General features: G+C 42.4%; 1 protein-coding gene across 1 annotated transcript in view; it reads left to right on the forward strand.

The window, feature by feature from the left end:
• The window catches only part of JAKMIP2 (janus kinase and microtubule interacting protein 2), a 139,672-nt gene that overhangs the window by 112,271 nt on the left and 6,452 nt on the right, over positions 1–20,949 (forward strand). The window contains exons 14-21 of the mRNA XM_006124528.4: positions 3,792–3,890; positions 4,493–4,546; positions 5,923–5,988; positions 8,058–8,126; positions 9,058–9,135; positions 10,758–10,961; positions 12,902–12,967; positions 14,975–15,047. Of these exons, the coding sequence (XP_006124590.1) occupies positions 3,792–3,890; positions 4,493–4,546; positions 5,923–5,988; positions 8,058–8,126; positions 9,058–9,135; positions 10,758–10,961; positions 12,902–12,967; positions 14,975–15,025 (687 nt within the window). The 3' untranslated portion in view covers positions 15,026–15,047. The remainder of the gene's footprint in view (positions 1–3,791; positions 3,891–4,492; positions 4,547–5,922; positions 5,989–8,057; positions 8,127–9,057; positions 9,136–10,757; positions 10,962–12,901; positions 12,968–14,974; positions 15,048–20,949) is intronic.

Below are 20,949 nucleotides of genomic sequence, written 5' to 3' on the forward strand. Positions count from 1 at the left end.
AAACCAGGTGAGGTACTACTGGAAATCTAGGGATTACAAACTTATTAATGACTCTTAGGTTTTCTTCAAATCTATAGATTTGCTTTTTCACAGGTAGTACAGGTGTATTACATGGTGAAGTTGTATAAACAAGTATCCCTTGTTTAAGGAGGGAGAGATTACAGGCTTAATGCCCTCTTGTGCCTCCCTAGCCAATAGATACAGGGCTACCCTTGGGAAAGGCTTGTTGTGTCTGTATGTTATTTGCACTGGTGTTGCAGAGGCTAGCAACCCCACTTCATTCACATGGGCTGCCCACAATGTCTCTGGGACTTCTGAGAGGTCCAGGAGGGGTGTATGTCCTGAGGTCTCATCAGATTCCTCTGAGAGTAGTAATGCCATCAAAGTTGGAGCCTGATAGGGGGGGAAGGTCAACAAATATCCCTTCCTCTCTACAGAGAAGGTTTGCACCCAATTTACACAACAAGTCACGTCCCATAAGGTTTACAGGAGAACAGGGAGATAACAGGAAAGAATGTTCAGCTGACAAGGGTCCAAAGCGGGGTGGGGGTGCAGATGGCACATCTGGGGAATCAAGCTGTTTCTTTAGAGTAGCCAATTCTTGCTGCAGCTTTTCAATAGAATCTTTTTTTGCTAGCCATAATGCTCTGATTATTATTTTTTTTACTGCCACATCCTCCCAGAGGCACCAATATTCCATCTGGTTAGGATGTTTTTCCTCGAGGAAAACTCTAAGATAAGCAAGATTTTGTAAGTCAAAGCTCTAGTTGCCATGTATTCTGGGAATTCCCCTGAGTATAGCCATTCCAAATGCTTAATAATTCCTTAAGTCTCCTTAGTTTCAAACCTGCAGGCAATTCCTAGCTGACTGATCATCTGAGACAAGGGAGTCCCAGGCTGTGAGAAACCTTTCCCCTCAGTAGGAGACAGACTTGAGGGAGCAATCTTATCCATGTTAGCACTGTCTTGTCCAAGGACAGCGCAGGAGCCCAACAGTACTACCCTCCCCAAGGATAGTACAGGCGTCCAGCAGCACTACCCTCTCCAAGGATAGTGTGGGAGTCCACACAAACTGTCAGCTTCACTTACACTCCTTATGTGCCGGGGGAAACCGCCCTTGCTTTCAGCAGCTGTGCAGTGACACTGACAGCACTGGTGCGGCTGCAGTCCCACTCCGGACTTCACTCACTCAAAACCATGCGCTTGGACTCGCCACCAATTAGTCAGCAACAACAACAACAACAAAATCCAACCCCTATTTGGCTATACCCAGTGTTTTCGTTTTAAATTTCCCTCAAGCCTCTTAACAAAAAATTTTAAGTAAAAGATGACTCTTACCGCCAGCCGGTCCAGCTGGTGACGAGAACAGGGAGGCGGACCGGGGGATTTTAAATGGATCCCTTACCCTCCAGATGCGCGCTGTAGTCCGTTCCCATTCCCCGTCATCAGCCTTTCCAACTGGAGTTCCAAGCCATCCCACTTCTGACACCAAATTGAGGGGGAAATCTCGCTCCCCTGGGGTACAGAGCCCCCAGAAGGGTTCGAGGCCGGAGGTCAAATCAGTGTTCAGGAAAGAAACTTAGAAGAGAAAACTTTATGATGCATGCATGCAGGCTGTCACTTCCAAGAGTGAAGCAGCAGCCCTGACAGACAGATTCAGGGAGTCTTTATACAGTATGATCAGATAGCTCAGTTGTGGATTGTTTCTCTTTAGCATATCAAAGTCTCAGCAGAAGTACTCTGAGACTTCTGTTCACCCCAGGAGTGCTAGAAGTAAGTTTTTACAGTACACAAAGCCACATGAGAACTATAGTGGAGGAGTCTACAAGGCAAACTGTGACAAAGATAAGGGTTACATGACAAATTGTGACAGACTAAGAGTATCCATGAACTTGAGATGGGAGGCATTGTAAGGGTCTTGATTAGAGCTAATTTGATTTCTCTCTGTTACAGGGAGAGAGGTCTGGAAAACTTTTAACCCTTACAGCAGTTTTCTTTAGAGAGTTTTGATTTCCTGCACAGTCCCCCCTTTAGACACAATTGGAGTTATTTGATTTTTCTCCCACAGTACCCAAGGGAGTGGGTGTGATTGCACTTGGGCAGCTAACCCATTCTGCAGTCTGGGCTGCTGTGAGCACACTGCTGTTTTTGCATGCTAGCTTGAGCAGAGCTAGCTCATGTCTATCTAGCCATGCTGGAAAGCATCCTTCTAGCTGTGGTGTAAACACACATTAAGAGTTACACTTATCTAATCCGGGGTTATAAACATAGCCTGGGATCAAAGTATGTCCAATACAATTAATCAGCACAGCTTGAATTTTGATTATTTTCAGAAGCTACGGACCAAGAACTATTCACCACCATTATTTGGCAAATAATTTTGGTTCACAAATAAGTCTAATGAGATAAAGAGCTGCTCCTGGACAACTAAAAATCAGACAAAAAAGAAAATCCATCAAATAAATTATTTGCTGTCAAATATTTGCCTGAGTCTAGAATCCATATCACTTAGCATGCTGCATTTTTTCAATCCTAGCTAAATTATAATGCAACTAGATTTACCTGGCATTGCTTGGGTCCTTCAGGGCAGGGGACTGGCAATGTGAGGGGTGCAGAAGTCAGGGCAGGGAGATGAGAGGTTTGGGGGGCTCAGGGCAGAAGGTTGGGTATATGGGGATTTGGGGGAGATGGCTAGAAGGTTTGGGATTGTATGACAGGATTCAGGCTAGGGTGTGGGGGGATCAGGCCAGAAGACTGAGGCCAGGGGGCTGGGAGGTCTGGGGGCCTGATCACAGTCCCCGTGGTGGCAAGGACAGCACTGCTGTGGTTCACCCCAGGGCTGCAGGTTCTTGGGGGGGAACTGAGAGTTCCTGCGGGGGCTGGGCTGTGTGGGCCCACCCCAGGTACTCCTTGGGGATGGATGGAAATGCACTGGTCGGCCCCCGTGGTACTCCCAAGGGGGTCATTGCAGCAGGGCAACTGGGAAGCAGGGTCCCTCCTGGCTGCAACTGGGGCCAAGGGCCAAGGGAAGAGTTTGGGGACAGTGGGGCCCACTTACCCATGGTCAGTGGCTGGCAATATGGAGAGCTCTGGCCCCAGCTGGCCATTGTCTTCCTGGTGTGGATACCTCCCTGTGGTCTCTCTGTAATAAAACTGCTTAGCTCGCTACCCCCAATTGTCATTGTGGAGCATAGCTGTCTCTGCTCTCAGCCCTCCCCTTTGCCATGTACAGGCCGTCCTTGCTATATGTCCAAGATACATTCCAAAAAACTTGGACTTATAGCAAACAATCTACAGTGGGGATTTTTTTCCCCCACAGCTGACTTCCATTTACTCAATTTTTTTTGTGTGCACAACTTAAGAGTAGGGAAGAGGAGGATTTACAACACATCAGTTCCTACAAGCATCAACGACTTTAGTGTGGAACAGATGTATACCGAGGCGACTTACAGGGGGGATGCCCTGTAATGGAAAACAATTGGATTCCAGGCACATCCTTTTTTCCTGGCACAACCAACCCCTGACTTTGCTTTAAGTTAGGATAAGAGGAAGCTGCATATCAAATTTGGTGGGCTCTTACTGTTTAGTTCTTGAATAAATGGACTCACAGACAGATGCACAAACTCTCTAAAATATAGATAGATTATTTTTTACTTTTTTTATCGGGTAAAGAATTGACATACTGCAAAGCATGATAAACTATATACTGAATGTCTTATTTAATCAGTGGATGTTGTACATATTTTATTCATTCTAACACATTTTCATGTGCATTTCCAATATATTTAAAGGAAAGAGAAAGACGGTCCCCGCCATTTAATCTCCAAATCCACCCATTCTCAGATGGTGTAAGCGCTCTGCAAATTTATTGTATGAAGGAAGGTGTCAAGGTATGTTATCATTTCTATTGGCAAAGCTGTCAGCTCCATCTTTAATTAAGATTACCTAGCATCTGCCTTTTTTCTGTTGTTTATTACTTTGCCAAACTTTAACCATGTGGACTGAATATTAAGTAAGAGTTTGTCTACACAGAAACAGCCAGAAGAATTAATTAAAGATGTGACTTTGAAGCAGATTAGTTAAGCCACATTAAATCCATATGTGGATGCTATTATTCAGAATTAAACTGCCCCTTAGTTATCTTATCTTAATTCACTTAATTCTGAATGAGAGTGTCCACACTCGGGTTTACTGCGGTTTAAGTAATCCACTTCAAATTCATACTTTTAATTAAATAGGATTAATTTTCCTGGATGTCCCCATGTGGACAAACCCTAAATGTTCAAGATGGCTCAGTGATTACCATGGCCATATTGGTAATCACTGGTTCAGAGTTAGCTGAAATCAGCAGTGTCTGAAAAACATAATATCTTGTGGTTGATTATTTGCTGTTACAAAATGTTTTATTTATGTTGGGCCTGTTCCTAGAAGCCAAATATCACTGCTGCGATTAAATATGCATATCACACCTTCATGCTATTCTGTGTTGCAGGATGTCAGCATTCCAGACCTCATAAAGCAGTTGGACATCTTAGGGGACAATGGGGTAAGTCAGAATCCTGCCTAGCTTTCCTAGTAGGCTTTTGTAAAGTAGAACCAGTAAGACTGAAGAAAAGCTTGACAGTATATTTACCATAAGATTATTTGTTAAAGTCAGGTAATAAGGATCATTCTAATAAAGAGTCTTGTTATTTTCAGAAATTAGAGATTTGGGGGTGCTAGAGGATCATAGGATTGGTAATTTGATGTTGAACTTTTAATCCCTGAACCACCAAACTACATATAGCTCCAATCTAACAGTCGTTGGTATTTGATAGTCATTTGGCAGCCTGCACAAATTGAATTGGTGACCTGAGCTGACCACATCTCAGTTAGCCTTATGATACCCCTAACATTCAACTTCAGGAGACATACCAAGAATTAAATGGGTGGGAATATACAGTCCATAAAGTTGGTCGTGATCCTACCAGAACATAGTGGAAGTTGTGTCAAAGGGTCTTTGTCAAGAAGGGTCACAATATTGCTGCCTAGTCCCTACAATAATGACAAACAGAGGTCAGTTCCCAGTAGTATCCAGCTAACCCCGGGGGGAGGAACCTAAAGCCCGGGGCCAGATGCAGACCCCGGCTTGCCTGTATCCGGTCCCTGAGGCTCAGAGCTCCCTGCCCAGCATTGGGGAACCCGCACACAAAATCTACTATCCTGAGCTCTCCTTGGCTCTGGTGTGGAGGGGAATGTGGGGAATGTTTTTCTCCTTCTCAGTCACTGAGGGTTTTGGTTTTTGTGTGGGTTTTTTTTTTGTTTGTTTGGTTTTGGTTCACCACTTCAGTGCTCAATTAACTTTAAGAAACTACGTAGGAAATTCAAATGATAGCAATATTGGTACCTACTCAGCTGTGGATCTCACTCATGCTGGTATAAATCAGAAGTAACTCCATTAAGTCCAACAAAAGTAAAACCAGTATAACCAGGGAGAATCAACCTGCCCTGTTTACAAGGTGTCTAGTTTTATTCTGCATTTCACATCACATACTTTGAATAAGTGTTTCCAGTCAGTTGGCACAGGATAGCAATATGCAAGAAAGGTAAGAGTCATCACCTTTCGGAAGGTAGGATAGGATTTTCAAAGGATTCTTAGGGAGCTAAACATCCAGCTCCTACTGAATTTATATGGGATTTGGACACCTCACTTGGTCAGGTTCCTTTGAAGATCCTAGCTAATCAATACTCTCTACTGTCTGTATTCCTTGACACCTGTTAATGTGTTTGTTTGCATAATGCTCTGTGCAATATGACACAAAAGTTTCAAAAGAACTCTGGGAAGTGAGACCTGAATATGGATTTTCTTCTAGCAATATAAATATGCTTTTAGAAAATTGCTTTCCTTTCCTTATCTTGGTTTTCTTCTTTTTCAATTTTTAGAATTTAAGAAATGAAGAGCAAGTGGCTATAATTCAGGCTAGCACGGTGTTATCCTTGGCAGAAAAGGTACAATTTTATCTAAAGCTTATTCTACAGTAGAAAAAGCTTGAAGGAATAGCTTATACTGCTTCCCCAAAGCCAATAATTATACTAACAAATGCACTTTCTTGCGGGTATAACTGCATCCTCACTAGAAAAAGTCGCTATATAAAACTGTTATAAAAAATCACATTTTCGTGGACATTACCATACCTAAAGAAGCTGCTAATGTTGATCTATCCTAAGCTATAAATTTAGATTGTAACAAATGCAGCTTCCACACCAAATATGGTGACTGTAAACCATAGAGGAAAAGCTGTCACCCCCATATAGTAAAACTAGCAATGGACTGGAAAGTTGAGATTCATTAAGGGTATGTCTATACTACAAAGTTAATTCGAACTAACAGCCGTTAGTTCGAATTAACTTTAATGGGGGCTACACATACAAACCGCTAGTTCGAATTTAAATCGACCTAGCGGAGCGCTTAATTCTAACTAGGTAAACCTCATTCTATGAGGAGTAACTCCTAGTTCGAATTAAGTAGTTCGAATTAAGGGCTGTGTAGTCACTTAATTTGAACTAGTTGGAGGCTAGCCCTTCCCAGGTTGCCCTGGTGGCCACTCTGAAGATATGGCGTACCATATCTTATACTTCCCCTCCTTCTTCCCCTGGCTTCCCCCTTCCAGCTCCCTCCTCCCAGGTTTCCCCCTCCCCTTTTCCACCCTCTCTCTTCCCCTTTCCCACCTCCTTTTCCCAGTCTCCCCAGAGGTTAATCCCTCCCCCCCCCCCCCAGTTTTGTTAAATAAAGAGAGTTTCTATTTTTGAACACGTGTCCTTTATTTTTTACATCAGGAAGGGGGGCTAGGAAGGGGTAAGTGGAAGGAGGTGAGGGAGGAATGGGGCACGAGCCCCCGATGGGGAGGACTGGGGTGGCTCTGCAGGCTCCTCAGGGGGGAAGCTCTCCTGCAGGGCCTCCTGGATCCTGACAGCCTCCCGATTGGCCCCCCCAGATGGCAGCCTGTGGCAAGTGCAGTTGGGCTGATGGCCGAGTGCTATGATGTGCTGAGTGGGGGCACTCAGGGCACTCCAAGCCAGGACTGCTTTGTTGTCCCTCATCGAGTTAGACAAGCAAGCGGGGAACCCTGAGAACTGTCTGTCCAGGGTGGAGGGTTGGATCCCTTTAAGCACAGCCCTCAGCTAGCCTGAGGCAGCAGCTCCACGCTCTAAGTCCTAACCTGATGCCCTGCCGGCACTGGTTTCGGCCAGCCTTAACTTTGGTTCAGGGTCCACTCATTGTGGACATGCTATTTCGAATTAGCAAAATGCTAATTCGAATTAGTTTTTAGGTCTAGATGCACTAATTCGAATTAAGTTAGTTCGAATTAGTGCTGTAGTGTAGACATGCCCCAAGCTACCTAAGGAATATAAACTCACAATTCCCATTGAAATAAGATAGGAACTGTGTTAAAATCTCCTACGTAGTTCTGAAAAATCTCATCAGAAATATTTTGTTTTTGCAGTTCAGATAAAAGGGATGAAAAAGAAAGGAGTGGCATAATACCAGCATAGTCAGCTAGCTATATGCCACTAAGGGTAGAGTTCCCTCTGTGCCAGTAGAATCTCCAAGCAGCAGTTTAAGCCATCTGTAAAGCTATTTGGTGGAGACAGACAGAGGCCTTTTCTCCAGTTACCGGGAGATCAACACTGCAGAGATTTGGGTTTGATTTAGTGGGTCAAGTAAGGACCCACTAAATGGGCTGCTGATTGAACTCCCATTGACTGTGGTACTTCACCGGGTCGCAAAGAGTAAGGGAAGTCAACTGGAAGGTTTCTCCTGTTGACCTTCCACTGTGAAGACCCCCGCAGAAATTCAAGCTAAGGTCTGTCGATTCCAGCTATGCTATTCACATAATTAGAGTTGCGTATCTTAATTTGACTTTGTCCCCTAGTGTAGACCTGGCCTTCGTAAACAAATCTGGTCTGCTGGTTACTTGAAATCAGGCACAACTGAAAGGAAGTATTTTGGCAGAATCCTGTTTGTCATGGACACGTTACAATTCTGTGGTTACATGTCTGTGTTTTGCGCCCTCTAGTGGATCCAGCAGATTGAAGGGGCTGAAGCAGCTCTACATCAGAAGATGATGGAACTGGAAAGTGACATGGTAGGTAAACATTTTTTATTCATCTGTAACAAAACATTGAGTACATCAACATATTTGATGTCTACAGGAGTCAGAAAAATATTTTTTTCAAAATAAAATGAATCCTATCTTCCTGATCATTGGTGAATCCATAGCATTGTTGTTGTTAATTTGCTTTGCATTTAATAATTGTGAAGAGAGTGATGTGGGATTTTTCATGATTAAATGCTATCAATGTTAATCTCTGAGCCTGTCTGTTTTCAGAGTTCACTGAGTGCTTTTCAGACTGCCAGATAGTCATGATTCTTGCCTCACAACATTCTCAGACTAGATACATGTTGTGTATTAACTGGCATTGATAAATTTAAGCAATAAAAAATCTGAATTTTAACACTACATTCTTTAAACACACTTTAAATCAGGGATAATCAATAATTTTTGTCAAAGTTCAGAGTTCTTGATCAAGATGTAGACCAAGTCCAGACCCCAGAGAAAATAAATTTGTAGTAATAGTAGTAGTAAGTAGTAGTAATAGTAGTAAATAAAAAGATGTCAAGGTCTGTTCTAAAGCAGCGGTCAGACCAGATTGGCCTGTGGTCTGCCTGTAGAGAACTCCTGCTTTAAGACATTCATAGCTGAATTGTGCTTACTATAACTATAATGAGGTGATCTAATTCTGAACAATTTCCCTGAAAACAACAGTCATTTGGGAGTTACTTCACTATAGATCAGAGCACATTTCCACTCTAATACCTTACCAAAGCAAAAATAATTATTTTTCCTTCACACTTTGCTAGATATGAATTGAATATTAACAACCACACAAAGTCTACATTACTGAGAGGTCTCATAAATTCTTGCTCCCATCAGACCTCTGTAGTTTATCAAATAATATTTTCCATTGCATGTGAGCTAATATTCCTTTTTTCTGTCAAAATTATCATAATTGTAGGAGCAGTTTTGCAAAATAAAAGGATATTTGGAGGAAGAATTAGACTACCGGAAGCAAGCTCTTGACCAAGCATACATGGTAGGTACAAGGAAAATGCTACAGCAGGCACCATAACATTACAAGAGGAAAGGGGGGAAAGAGAGTTTTGCACAACCTTCCTAACTTTCTCATATTTACCTTTGTCCATGCTACTAAATCATTATCCTGCAGTCTGCAGAGCTTCTGCATGGTACTTGGCCTCTTCACATCATGAAAACCGGATGCTCTGAAGTAGAAATTCTTCTGTTAACAGTAGATGTCTTTCATTAGTGTCACCTTGCCCAGTTGGAGTCTTGCAGACACAACCAGAATTAGACATGTGCAGGAATATTTAAATATCCCCGTTAGTGAGTTACATGCAGAGGAGGCCAAACCACAGCTCTTTTCCAGTTAACATGTGGCTGACAGCACTCCCATATGCCCCCATTCTCCACCTTCCAGACTGAGGGGGAGCTTGGACTCCCTGCCTTGCAGCAGGAATGTGGGGTAGGGGCTTCTGCCCAGTGGAAAAGGTCAGTGACCTAGTTCCCCAGGGAGGCTAGCCCCTGGTCCCTCCCCTTGTGCCTGGGGCACCACCCCTTCCTTTCTGCTGCACCCACCCTTTCACCTCCACAGGAGCCCAGCACATCCCAACTATGACAGCCCACAGCTCCAGTGATGGGTGGTGAGGCCCCAGTCCTGGTCATCAGCCCCAGTGCTCCAGACAGCCAACCTCAGAGCTCCAGATGGCATGGTCTTTGTGCCATGCAGGCAGTGTGGCCTCAGCACCAGCTGCCATAGTCACTGGAAGAGGCAGGCCAGCCAGCCATAGCCACATGCCATGGTAGAACACAGGGAACAACTGGAGGGGGCCTGACCTGAAGGCAAAGTCTGGGCTGGGCCACACTAGACATTTGCAGAAGCACAGTCTCCCTCTGCCTACGATACCTGTCACCAGTGGAGGGGGGTCTTGGAGCTTCAGCAAGAGCAGGGCTGAAGCCCTGAGCTCTGACAGGTGTGCCTGGCTCTTGAACTTCCGAAGATTTTCATATACAACTCAATGGGTCAGTAAGTTTGGTTGCTCCTGTCAGAGTGAGAAGAGAGTATACCACAAAGTAGAACAAATACTATTGGAAAATACCAACCCGCAGAATCTGTTGCATACAGGGCTTATACCTGCCAAGCACAGCAGGTTTTATGTTTAAGTGCAAAGGGTCAAGTGAAGAGCAGAGAATGCAGAGCTACCTAACTCTCCATTAATGAGCATGTTCTTCTATTAGTAACATGAAGACTTGACAGAGAAAAATGTATCCTGGCATGCTGTATCTTTCACAATTCAAAATGTGAAATGCCAGTGAAATTTTCCTCAGTATTTTGATTTGTGGTTTTAGAAAAAACTGGTGACAATGATCAGGACAGTTCCAGCCCAGTTTTGACCTGCATGGTAGCTGTTTGAAACTTTTCAAAATTAAGAATTTCAATGAAAAAGTCATTGAAAAAAACCTGGAATTTTTTTGCCAAAACATTGAACCATTTTTTGACAAGCTCTGCTTTTCAATATTGCCCAGTTATACCTAGGAAGCTTCTTGTATGTATGGAGATGCCTGAATTTACCACCAGTAAATATACCAGATATAATACGATGTGCCATTCTAACCAACTTTTGTTATTCCATCAACTAGAGAATCCAAGAGCTGGAAGCTACCTTATACAATGCTTTGCAACAAGAAACGGTGATCAAGTTTGGGGAACTGCTAAGTGAAAAGCAACAGGAGGAGCTGAGGACAGCTGTCGAAAAGTTAAGACGGCAGATGCTAAGGAAAAGCAGAGAATACGACTGTCAGATTCTTCAGGAGAGGATGGAGTTGCTACAACAGGCACATCAGGTGGGACATAACAACTAAGTTCTTAGAACAAATACATTCATATTGTTTTGATGTGAAAGGATGGAGATTATGGTCTGACATTTCTCTCTAGCTTACAAGGTTCAGTTAGCCTGGTTTTTCAGTGCTGAGTTATCTGGGGCTTGGAAATATCTGCTCTGTGGAAATGCATATTTCGTTATATTATTTCCTGAGGCTGCATGGGAATAGTTTGCCACTGGGGCTACGTCTAGACTGGCATGATTTTCCGCAAATGCTTTTAACAGAAAAGTTTTCCGTTAAAAGCATTTGCGGAAAAGAGTGTCTAGATTGGCACGGACGCTTTTCCGCAAAACAAATCTGAGCTGTCTACACTAGCCCTTTTATGCAAAACCATTTGCACAAAAGGACTTCTGCCTGAACGGGAGCAGCATAGTATTTCCGCAAGAAGCACTGATTTCTTACATGAGATCATCAGTGTTCTTGCGGAAATTCAAGCAGCCAGTGTAGACAGCTGGCAAGTTTTTCTGCAAAAGCAGACGCTTTTGCGGAAAAACTTGCCAATCTAGACACAGCCTTAAAGTTCAAATTCTAACAACTCTTTCTTCCCACTTCCTGTTTCATGAATCCAGCCTTGTAGAACAAAGCTCAAACACAAGGTATTGGGCTCAATGCAGGAATGACTGGATGACATTCTCTGTCCTCTGATATGTAGGAAGTCAGACTAGAAGGTCTAATTGCCCTTTATGGCCTTAAAATCAAGAGTGTTCTTTAAAAGTATTGTATGATGCATAATAGTAACAGTGTCAGATATAGGTGTGCTTAGATTATAACATATGACTGATTTGCATAGATGCTGGAACTTGGGGCTGCAGCCCCAGGCTTCATGTGGTTTCAATTTTCTATAGTTTGGTTCAATGACTTTCTTCAAATAGGTGGTGAATGGGATTTTCTTTCTAATCTCTTCCGTACCTCCCCACCACTACCACCCTCAGAGTGAGCATTTACTAAGTGATAACTCTGAGATATAGTCATTTAATTTAACTGCTTTCATTTTCAGACATAGGGTATGTCTAGACTTCACCCCTCTGCCGGCAGAGGGATGCAGATTAGGCTTGGTGAAATTGCTAATGAAGCAGGGGTTTAAATTTCCTGCGCTTCATTAGCATAAAAATGGCCACCGCTTTTTTCTGGCACGGAGCTTTGTTGGAGAAAAGTGGCAGTCTAGAGGCTGATCTATCGCTAAAGAAAACCTTTTCCATGCCAGAAAAAAGTGGCGGCCATTTTTATGCTAATGAAGTGTAGGATATTTAAATCCCCACTTCATTAGCAATTTTGCCCAACCTAATCTGCATCCCTCTGCAAGCAGAGGGGTCAACATTGCAAATGAAGTGGGGATTTAGATATACCGTGCTTAATTTGCCTAAAAATGGCCGCTGTTTTCAGCACTTTGTCGGCAAAAAGCAGCAGTCTAGAGGGGGATCTGTCGAGAAAGAAAGCCTTTTCCGACAGATCCCTTATGCCTCCTGCAAGGAGGTTTATAGGATCTGTCAAAAAAGGCTTTCTTTCTCGACGGATCCCCCTCTAGACTGCCGCTTTTTGCCAACAAATTGCTGAGTCGGCAAAAACGATGGCCATTTTTATGCAAATTAAGCACAGGATAAATTCCCGCTTCATTTGCAATGTCAACCTGCCTAATCTGCATCCCTCTGCTGACAGAGGGATGCAGTCTAGACATAGTGTGCACTGCTGTCGACATGGCCTAGCTGAGTGGGGGTGGGAGACGGGAACAGTGGGTGACAAAAGATTTCGTACCAGTACGGAACTAGCTGATTCCCTACCTGTTCATTTCCAGGATCTTTACAACTTATCCCAGATGCGGGACTTGTTCAGCTGAGCAAAATAGTTAACATTTTCTCTTTGTGCATTCAGAAACTGGAGCTTGTTTGTTTTTTTATTTCTAGAGGATCCGAGATTTAGAAGATAAAACTGATGTCCAGAAGAGACAGATCAAGGACCTAGAGGAAAAAGTTGGTTGTTTTACATGTTTTAAAAGAATGAGATCAGCTTTCTTGGGTCTGGGACAGTTTTTTTAAAACTAAAAATCATGCAAGTGTTTGCTGACCAAATTGGACTGTGTTAGTGTCTCTTTTTCCATTTCATTTTCTTTCCATTTTCTGTCTTTCATTAGATCCAGCCTTAATCTCAGCTCTGTTTTTCCACTTCCAGCAAACTCTCTGTTCTCTTAGGAAAACAATATTTTTCTGATGAATTATAAACATTTTATTTAAAATATTATTATATAGCAAATGATGTTAAGCCAAATGCTGATGTCCATATGCAGTTATTACCCAAGTCTCTTTACAGGCAGGCAAAAGTCCCCTTGAAACCAATGTGAGTTTTTCAGCATTAAGAATTGAATGAAACTGAGTTAAGGTTTCAAGATTGTGCACCTTATTCATACAAGTTTAAGACCAACCTCTTATTCTATTACCCCTGCTTAAACCTAGTAAGACTGGAGTCAGATACTGCAAAATGTGACTACGGGTATCAGAATCCTGCCCCTTACTGACCTTTGACATAAAATGAAATGGAAGATTTTATGTGTATTGCCTTTGCATATATGTTCGTGAAGTGCAACATAGTGGACCTAATTGCAAGCTCACTGCAGTCAATGCCAATGAAGCCCAAAATGCACTAGGCAGCCAATTAATTCAAAAGTTGCTAACTGGCAAGAGGATGATCCCACCTATTGTGCCTAATCATGAAATAAAGTCTGTAATGTATCTAAATGCTCATTTTGTCTCCACAACTTCCTTTAAACTACTTCCAGAGGAACATGACCAATTTGCTTAACAAGCAAAATGAAACATAATAAAGAAAAAATCTCAGAAGCATTGAAACCGTGACAATGGCCAATTCTTCACCAAAAAACTCTAGTTGAGCAGTAATCTTATTAATAATTAAACAGATATTTTAACACTTTAGCTACACAGTCTCTTCTTTTTCCACTTTGCTGCCAAAGTTCCAGTGATGTTCAGTACAAATCAAGGGCTTGTGCAAGTGTATAGTCATAGGTAGAAAATGGATCAAAAATTGGGAGTGTAATACATTGTAACCTTTGATTTAAAAAAACAAGCAAAACTTGTGACATAGTTCCAGGGAAAACTAAAAGGAAAGATACAGGATGCCCACATTTTCAAAAGGACCATAAAAATATCCATCCCACTAGAAGAGCAAGGCTCATGATGGAAGACATCCAAAGGTCTGTTATTAGTAATTCAGTAGGAGGACATGTCAATTAAGGTCAATGTCACATCATGTATCCATGATTTTAACATATTTACTAGTATGAACAATGGACACTATTTTAGAGAACAGGTGCCAGATGCTCTGTTGGTATAAATCAGCAACTTGTGACTTCAGTAATGTTACACTGATTGACACTAGCAGAAGATCTGGCCCAGTATTTCCAGGTGATAGTGGTTGCATTCATTTTGCTGATGAGTTAAAAAATGATACAACCTACTTTTCCACATGGGGGAGAGGAGTTGGTATTTACAGACATGACTGGAAAACATGTTTTCTGCATGCATAATTATTTCATGTTTCATGCTAAACTGAATTTATCATTGTCATATAAACTGCAAAGATAACTATACTGAGCTTTAAGACACTACAGCAGAGGTGGGCAGTAAAAAAAGGTCAGCCTGCCAGGGTTAATTCCTGGCAGGCTGCTGCCACTATGTTTACCTGCGTCTCTGCAGGTATTGGATGATCACAGCTCTTGTTGGCTACAGATTGTCATTTGCAGCCAATGGGAGTGGTGGGAAGCAGCACAGACCGGGACACCATTTCCCGCTGCCCACATTGTGCTGTGTTTGTCCAATACCTGCTGAGGCACAGGTAAACATAGAGTTGGGGTCCTGCCAGGGATTAACCCTATGGACTGGATCCAGACTGTGGGCCGGAATTTGCCCACCCCTACACTACCACATGATTTTTTTTAACATAATCTTCTTCTTTTTTCCCTACAGTTTCTGTTTCTATTCTTGTTCTTCTCTCTTGCCTTTATTCTTTGGCCTTGATGTCAGTGAGTCTCTTGGAAAGGTAAGGCTGCTTTATATATTTCCATGAAACTAGTGTTTGTCCCAAAGATTCTTATGAATTGAAGGCCAGATCGTCCGTTGGTATTAGCTGAGCTGGGTATACTGACTTCAGTGAAGTTATAAGAGTTTACACTAGCTGAAGGTCTGCTTTGAGATTTTAAATTTAACAGTCTCCATGTTAGGAAGGATGGCAGTCTTGTGGTTAAGGTACATGACAATCAGGCAGCTATCACGTTTGCTTGCTCTCTGTGTCATTGTTGCCTTCAATCTGAATTACTGCAATGGAATCACCTGAAGAAATTCAGAGTGGGGCTGCATATTGAACATATTTCACCATTTCTTCATTTTGCATAGCCTTACACAGTTCATTTCCGGTGCAATTCAAGATGTTGGCTATAATTTATAAGCCCTTTATGGTTTGAGTCCTATGTATCAGAGGAAAGCCTCTCTCAACTCTGTGTATCTGAGAGGAGCCTCGTGGTCTGCAGGGTTGGCCCAGAACATTTTGGAACCTGAGGCGGGGAGCTCAAATGATGCCCCCATGGCCCCTCGCTTGGGCCAAAATTTTGGGCCCTCCTTCCTCCAGCTCAGCACTCCACCATCTCTGTGCATCTAGAGCAGAGAGAATACATATGCACCAGAAGCGGACACAATTTTCGACACTCTGGGTCCTAGTGGTACCCCCCACAGTCTGGCACCTAAGGCGGCCGCCTCAGTTTGCCTCATGGTAGGACCAGCCCTGATGGTCTGCTCCATCAGTTGGTATCAACTGAGAAGCCAAAGATGATAGTCCTTAGGGCCTGTCCCAGCAATTCCTTGCTCATGTGAAGACTGCCATCTCATACAAGTAGTCACGCTGATTAGAATTCCCTTTTCCTTGACCAGGCACAGCCCAAGTTGGGTGATCTTCACAGGAGTCAACCCAATCCATAGACCATATGGAGGCTTTCTGAAAGGGGTCAGGTTAAGTGAGGAGTGAAGCAATTTGAGTTCGTTTTTTTGATAGGTCAGTACCTATGGCTCTTCCAAAAAGCTGGATGTCCCCTTTTTGAGTTCTGAGTATTTTAAATATATTTCCTGGCTATAGCAAATATGAGTCAACCATGTACTAACTTAGCAAAAAAGCAGATATCATTGTGGCATATATTATCAGAAGTGTTGTAAGCAAGCTGCAAAAAGTAATTCTTCTGCTTCACTCTATGCTGGCTCGGTCTCAACTGGAGTATTATGTCCAATTCTGGGCACCGCATTTCAGGCAAGTTGTGGACAAATTGGAGAAAGTCCAGAGATTTGCATTGTGGTGCACCTAGTACAATGTGCAAATTGCATTTTGCATCAGTATTAGGGCTGATCAGGATATTTACTTTGTACCAGCAAAATTGTCAATACAAATCTTTACTTAAGTTGATATTGTTCAAAAATTTTTAGGATTTTGAAGAAAAATTCCCATGAAATAAAAAATCCAAAAATAATGAGCCAACAATTTTGTTTTTCTCAACAAACCCCCTGAAACATAATTTTAAAAAGGTGACAAATTTCCAGATTTGACAAAAAAGCAATTTTTTCATTTAACAAACATTTCAAGCTAGTTGAAATTTGTCATTGTAAATCAGCTCATAGGGAAATTCTAACTCCCACTCTGGAGGGATCATAGAATCCTAGAACTAGAAGGGACCTTGAGAGGTCATCAAGTCCAGTCCTCTGCCCTCACAGCAGGACCAAGCACTGCCTAGATCAGGGCTACTCAACATGTGGCCCATGGGCCACATGCAGCCCACGGGCTGTCTGTTTACAGCCTATAGTGTGGTTTCGGTTTATGTGGGGCTCAACACGTGGCCTGTGGGTGGGATCCTTTGAACATGGCCTCCACTGGGAACAGACTCCACAATGGCAAGGTGTCTCCCAGATGGGATGAGTATTGAAAGGTGCAAGCGGACGGACTGGCTGGAACAGACGGGTACAGGGTGTTGGCATTTCTAGCCCCCAGGGAGGAGGTGCCGGGAGCGCCGGGGCACTGTATAAAAGAAGCTATTTGCATATATTTGCATGTTTGCAGCCAAACACACTGAAGTTGCAGCCCTCGACATGTGCTGTGAGTATTACTGTAACCCCCGGGGCTTCCAAAGTTGAGTAGCCCTGGCCTATATCATCCCTGATAGATGTGTATCCAACCTGCTCTTAAATATCTCCAGTAATGGAGATTCCACAACCTCCCTAGGCAATTTATTTCAGTGTTTAACCACCATGATAGTTAGAAAGTTTTTCCTAATGGCCAACCTAAATCTCCCTTGCTGCAAATTAAGTCCATTGCTTCTTGTCCTATCATCAGAGGCCAAAGAGAACAAGTTTTCTCCCTTCTCCTTGAAACACCCTTTTAGATACTTGAAAAGTGCTATTATGTCCCCTCTCAGTCTTCTCTTTTCTAAACTAAATAAGCCCAAATATTTCAGTCTTCCTTCATGGGTCATATTTTCTAAACCTTTAATCCTTTGTGTTGCTCTTCTCTGGACCTTCTCCAATTTCTCTTCATATTTCTTGGAATGTGATGCCCAGAACTGGGCACCATACTCCAGTTGGGGCTTAACTTGCGCAGAGTAGAGCGGAAGAATGACTTCTCATGTCTTGCTCACCACACTCCTGTTAATGCATCCCAGAATTATGGGGTTTTTTTTGCAACAGCGTCACACTGTTAACTCATGTTTAACTTGTGGTCCACTATGACACCTAAATCCCTTTCAGCAGTACTTCTTCCAAGACAATTACTTCCCATTCTGTATGTGTGAAACTGATTGTTCCTACCTAAATGGAGTCCTTTGCATTGTCCTTATTAAACTTCATCCTATTTACCTCATACCATTTCTCTAGTTTGTCAAGATCATTTTGAATTTTGACACTATCCTCCAAAGCACTTGAGACCCTCCCAGGTTGGTATCAGCTGCAAACTTAATAACTGTACTCTCTATGCCAATATCTAAATTGTTGCTGAAGATATTGAACAGAACAGGTCCCTTGCAGAACCCCACTTGTTATGTCCTTCCGGCATGATTGTGAACCATTGATAACTACTCTCTGAGAATGGATTAATGAATATTTCATGGAAATTTATGCATTTTATTAGAATACAAAAAAGGAAGGGAGAGGAGGATTTTCAGGTATAGAAAGAAGATGAAGATCCACAGAATCAGAGTTTCAGAGAAGGGCTTTTGGGGAACTGTAGGTGTAAGCTGATACACATTCCAGAAATTAAAAAACTGCTTTGTTTCTAATGAGGTTCCTGACTCCTTACTGTCTGAGAGCTTGTGGAAATATTTTAAACACACCCTTTGACACTGAGTGGGGCTGCCTGCCAAAGAAACTCTTCAGAGGGTATTTGTATGCATGAATTACATGGTGACTTTCAAATTACATCCCCTAATTATTTTCAAAGCATATTGAAAGTCATTCTGAATTCCTACTCTCAGATGTGTCACCTCTTCCCTCTGCTTTGGAGTGGGAGATGAAAGCACCATCACTTGGGAAGAAAAAGATCAGAAGTAAAGTTGAATATATTGTAACCACCATATTTGGTAATCACATTTATGCCAGAGTAACATATATGGAGAGCTTGTCCATCCAGGTAATGTCTGACTAAAGCTGTGGTGTCCAACAAGTTCTGAAGCAGTAGCCGCTACTGCTATAGCAAACTAGCCACACTCACCTGGCCAAATAGCTTCTGGTTGGAGCTCCTCATTAACAGTCCATTATAGATCATAATGTCTGTTTTGCAGTTATTTTTTAAATCTGAAAATGACCCATCTCAGATACCTAGGAAATAATGGAGTATTTGCTGGACTTAGATACCCTGGCTTGAATTCTCAGCTGTACTGAACTCACAGAGCCAGGGGACAGTCCAGGGTGACTCTAAACCATTTTTCTGTTGCTACCAATCTAATGGATTGAGTGGAATTATGGTGGTTTCACAGTGTAAAGCAGAGCCCAATCTAATTTATATTGGCTGGAACAGTTGCCTAGAAACTATTCCACTGGATCAGAATCCACCCACCCCTATCCCAGCACATCTCTTTAACCGATTTTACAACAAAGCCAGATTCAGTTCTCATTTACACTGGTCTAACTCAACAGTAACTTCATAGAAGTAGTGATAGAAATGTAGCCGTGTTAGTCTGGGGTAGTTGAAGCAAAATGCAGGACAATGTAGCACTTTAAAGACTAACAAGATGGTTTATTAGATGATGAGCTTTCGTGGGCCAGACCCACTTCCTCAGATCAAATAGTGGAAGAAAGTAGTCACAACCATATATACCAAAGGATACAATTAAAAAAATGAACAAATATGAAAAGGACAAATCACATTGCAGAACAGAAGGGGGATGCGGGGGGGGGGAGGGGGAGGAAGGAAGGTAAGTGTCTGTGAATTGATGATATTAAAGGTAGGGAGAGTGGGATGTTTGTGAGTTAATGGTATTACAGGTGATAATTGGGGAAACTGTCTTGGTAATGGGTGAGATAGTTCAAATTCTCTTGCCACTTTAACCAGAAAGGACACTCTCTAAATGACTTAGCCACCTGCATCCTGCTACAAAGACCTTTTACATCTGCACTTGAAAGGGAATCCTCTGAACTGTCATTCATGTTAAAATTTGACACTTGCCAACAAGGACTTAACAAGAATTTGAACTATCTCACCCATTACCAAGACAGTTTCCCCAATTATCACCTGTAATACCATTAACTCACAAATATCCCACTCTCCCTACCTTTAATATCATCAATTCACAGACACTTTATGCTCACATTTTCTTTCAGTTGCCCTTCTACTTGCCTGAGTGTACTTAAAAGGAGCTGAGTACAACTGGCGGAATCTGGCATTTCTAGGGTGTGCCATCAAATAGCTGAAGTCTCACCCAAAGAAGAGACTCCTTCATTTGTTGTTTTTTTGTGTAGAAAAATAGGATCTCACACCCACACACTGCATGACTGCCTTCCTGCAACCCGGAAGAGGGATTTAGATCAGCAGGAAGGCAGGCAAAGTGAACTGTACAGCTAAATCTGTATAGAGAACAGAAAATCTGCCGCGGCAAAGGAAAAATTACGAAAGTGCAGGGGGATCAAATGCAGAATGTACTGAAAAGGCTTCTTCCAATTCCATTTAAATCCTATGCATGCAATTTGCACTTACTCTCTCTACCACTCCCCATCCACAAATGTGCTCATTCCTTACTTCACGCAGGAGAAATGGCACATGAGCATTTGGGGAGAGGTATAAGAAACCTTGTGGGAGGCATTGGCAGACCACTCTTCATTATTACAAGGTGGTAGCAGAGACTAGCAGAGTATTTAACAGCTGGTTTTCAAAGTGCTCCAACATCTACATGCATGTCCAGATTTCCTAGAAATCTGTATTGCCTCATTAGGATTCAAGGTTGGATTAGTGATGCAAATTTGGGGTCATTTGAATAAGAGATCCCAAAATAATGTACTAACAAAATCATGTGACATCAATATTTTATGGTTCTTATCATTTCGGTGGAGAGCTCATGAACCAAAAAGATCAGTCTCTTTCTCAATTGCCATAATAGCTGGATGCAAGTTTTCTAGAGGCTATAGTGTACCTGGAAACCCATTTTATGATCAAATAGTGTACATTTTCTCATAACTCTCTTTACAGGTTATCATCTCCTTTTCCCCTTAAGCAGCTGGGTGCAAACAGCTGAAATTTCAGATGAGGATTTATGGCCTCTTCGGGTCAGGATTTATGGTCTCCTAGGATCAGTACAGCTATCACAGCTGTTGCTTTCAGGAAAAATGAGGACAGGGTTACAAAGAAAGAAATGCTTGAATGGGAGAAAAACTGTAGAATCCATCTGTGCAAAACTCTTGGGAGTCTATTGATAAGAGATACC

The sequence above is a fragment of the Pelodiscus sinensis genome, chromosome 17 (assembly GCF_049634645.1).
Source record: "Pelodiscus sinensis isolate JC-2024 chromosome 17, ASM4963464v1, whole genome shotgun sequence".
NCBI classification, from domain to species: Eukaryota; Metazoa; Chordata; order Testudines; family Trionychidae; genus Pelodiscus; species Pelodiscus sinensis.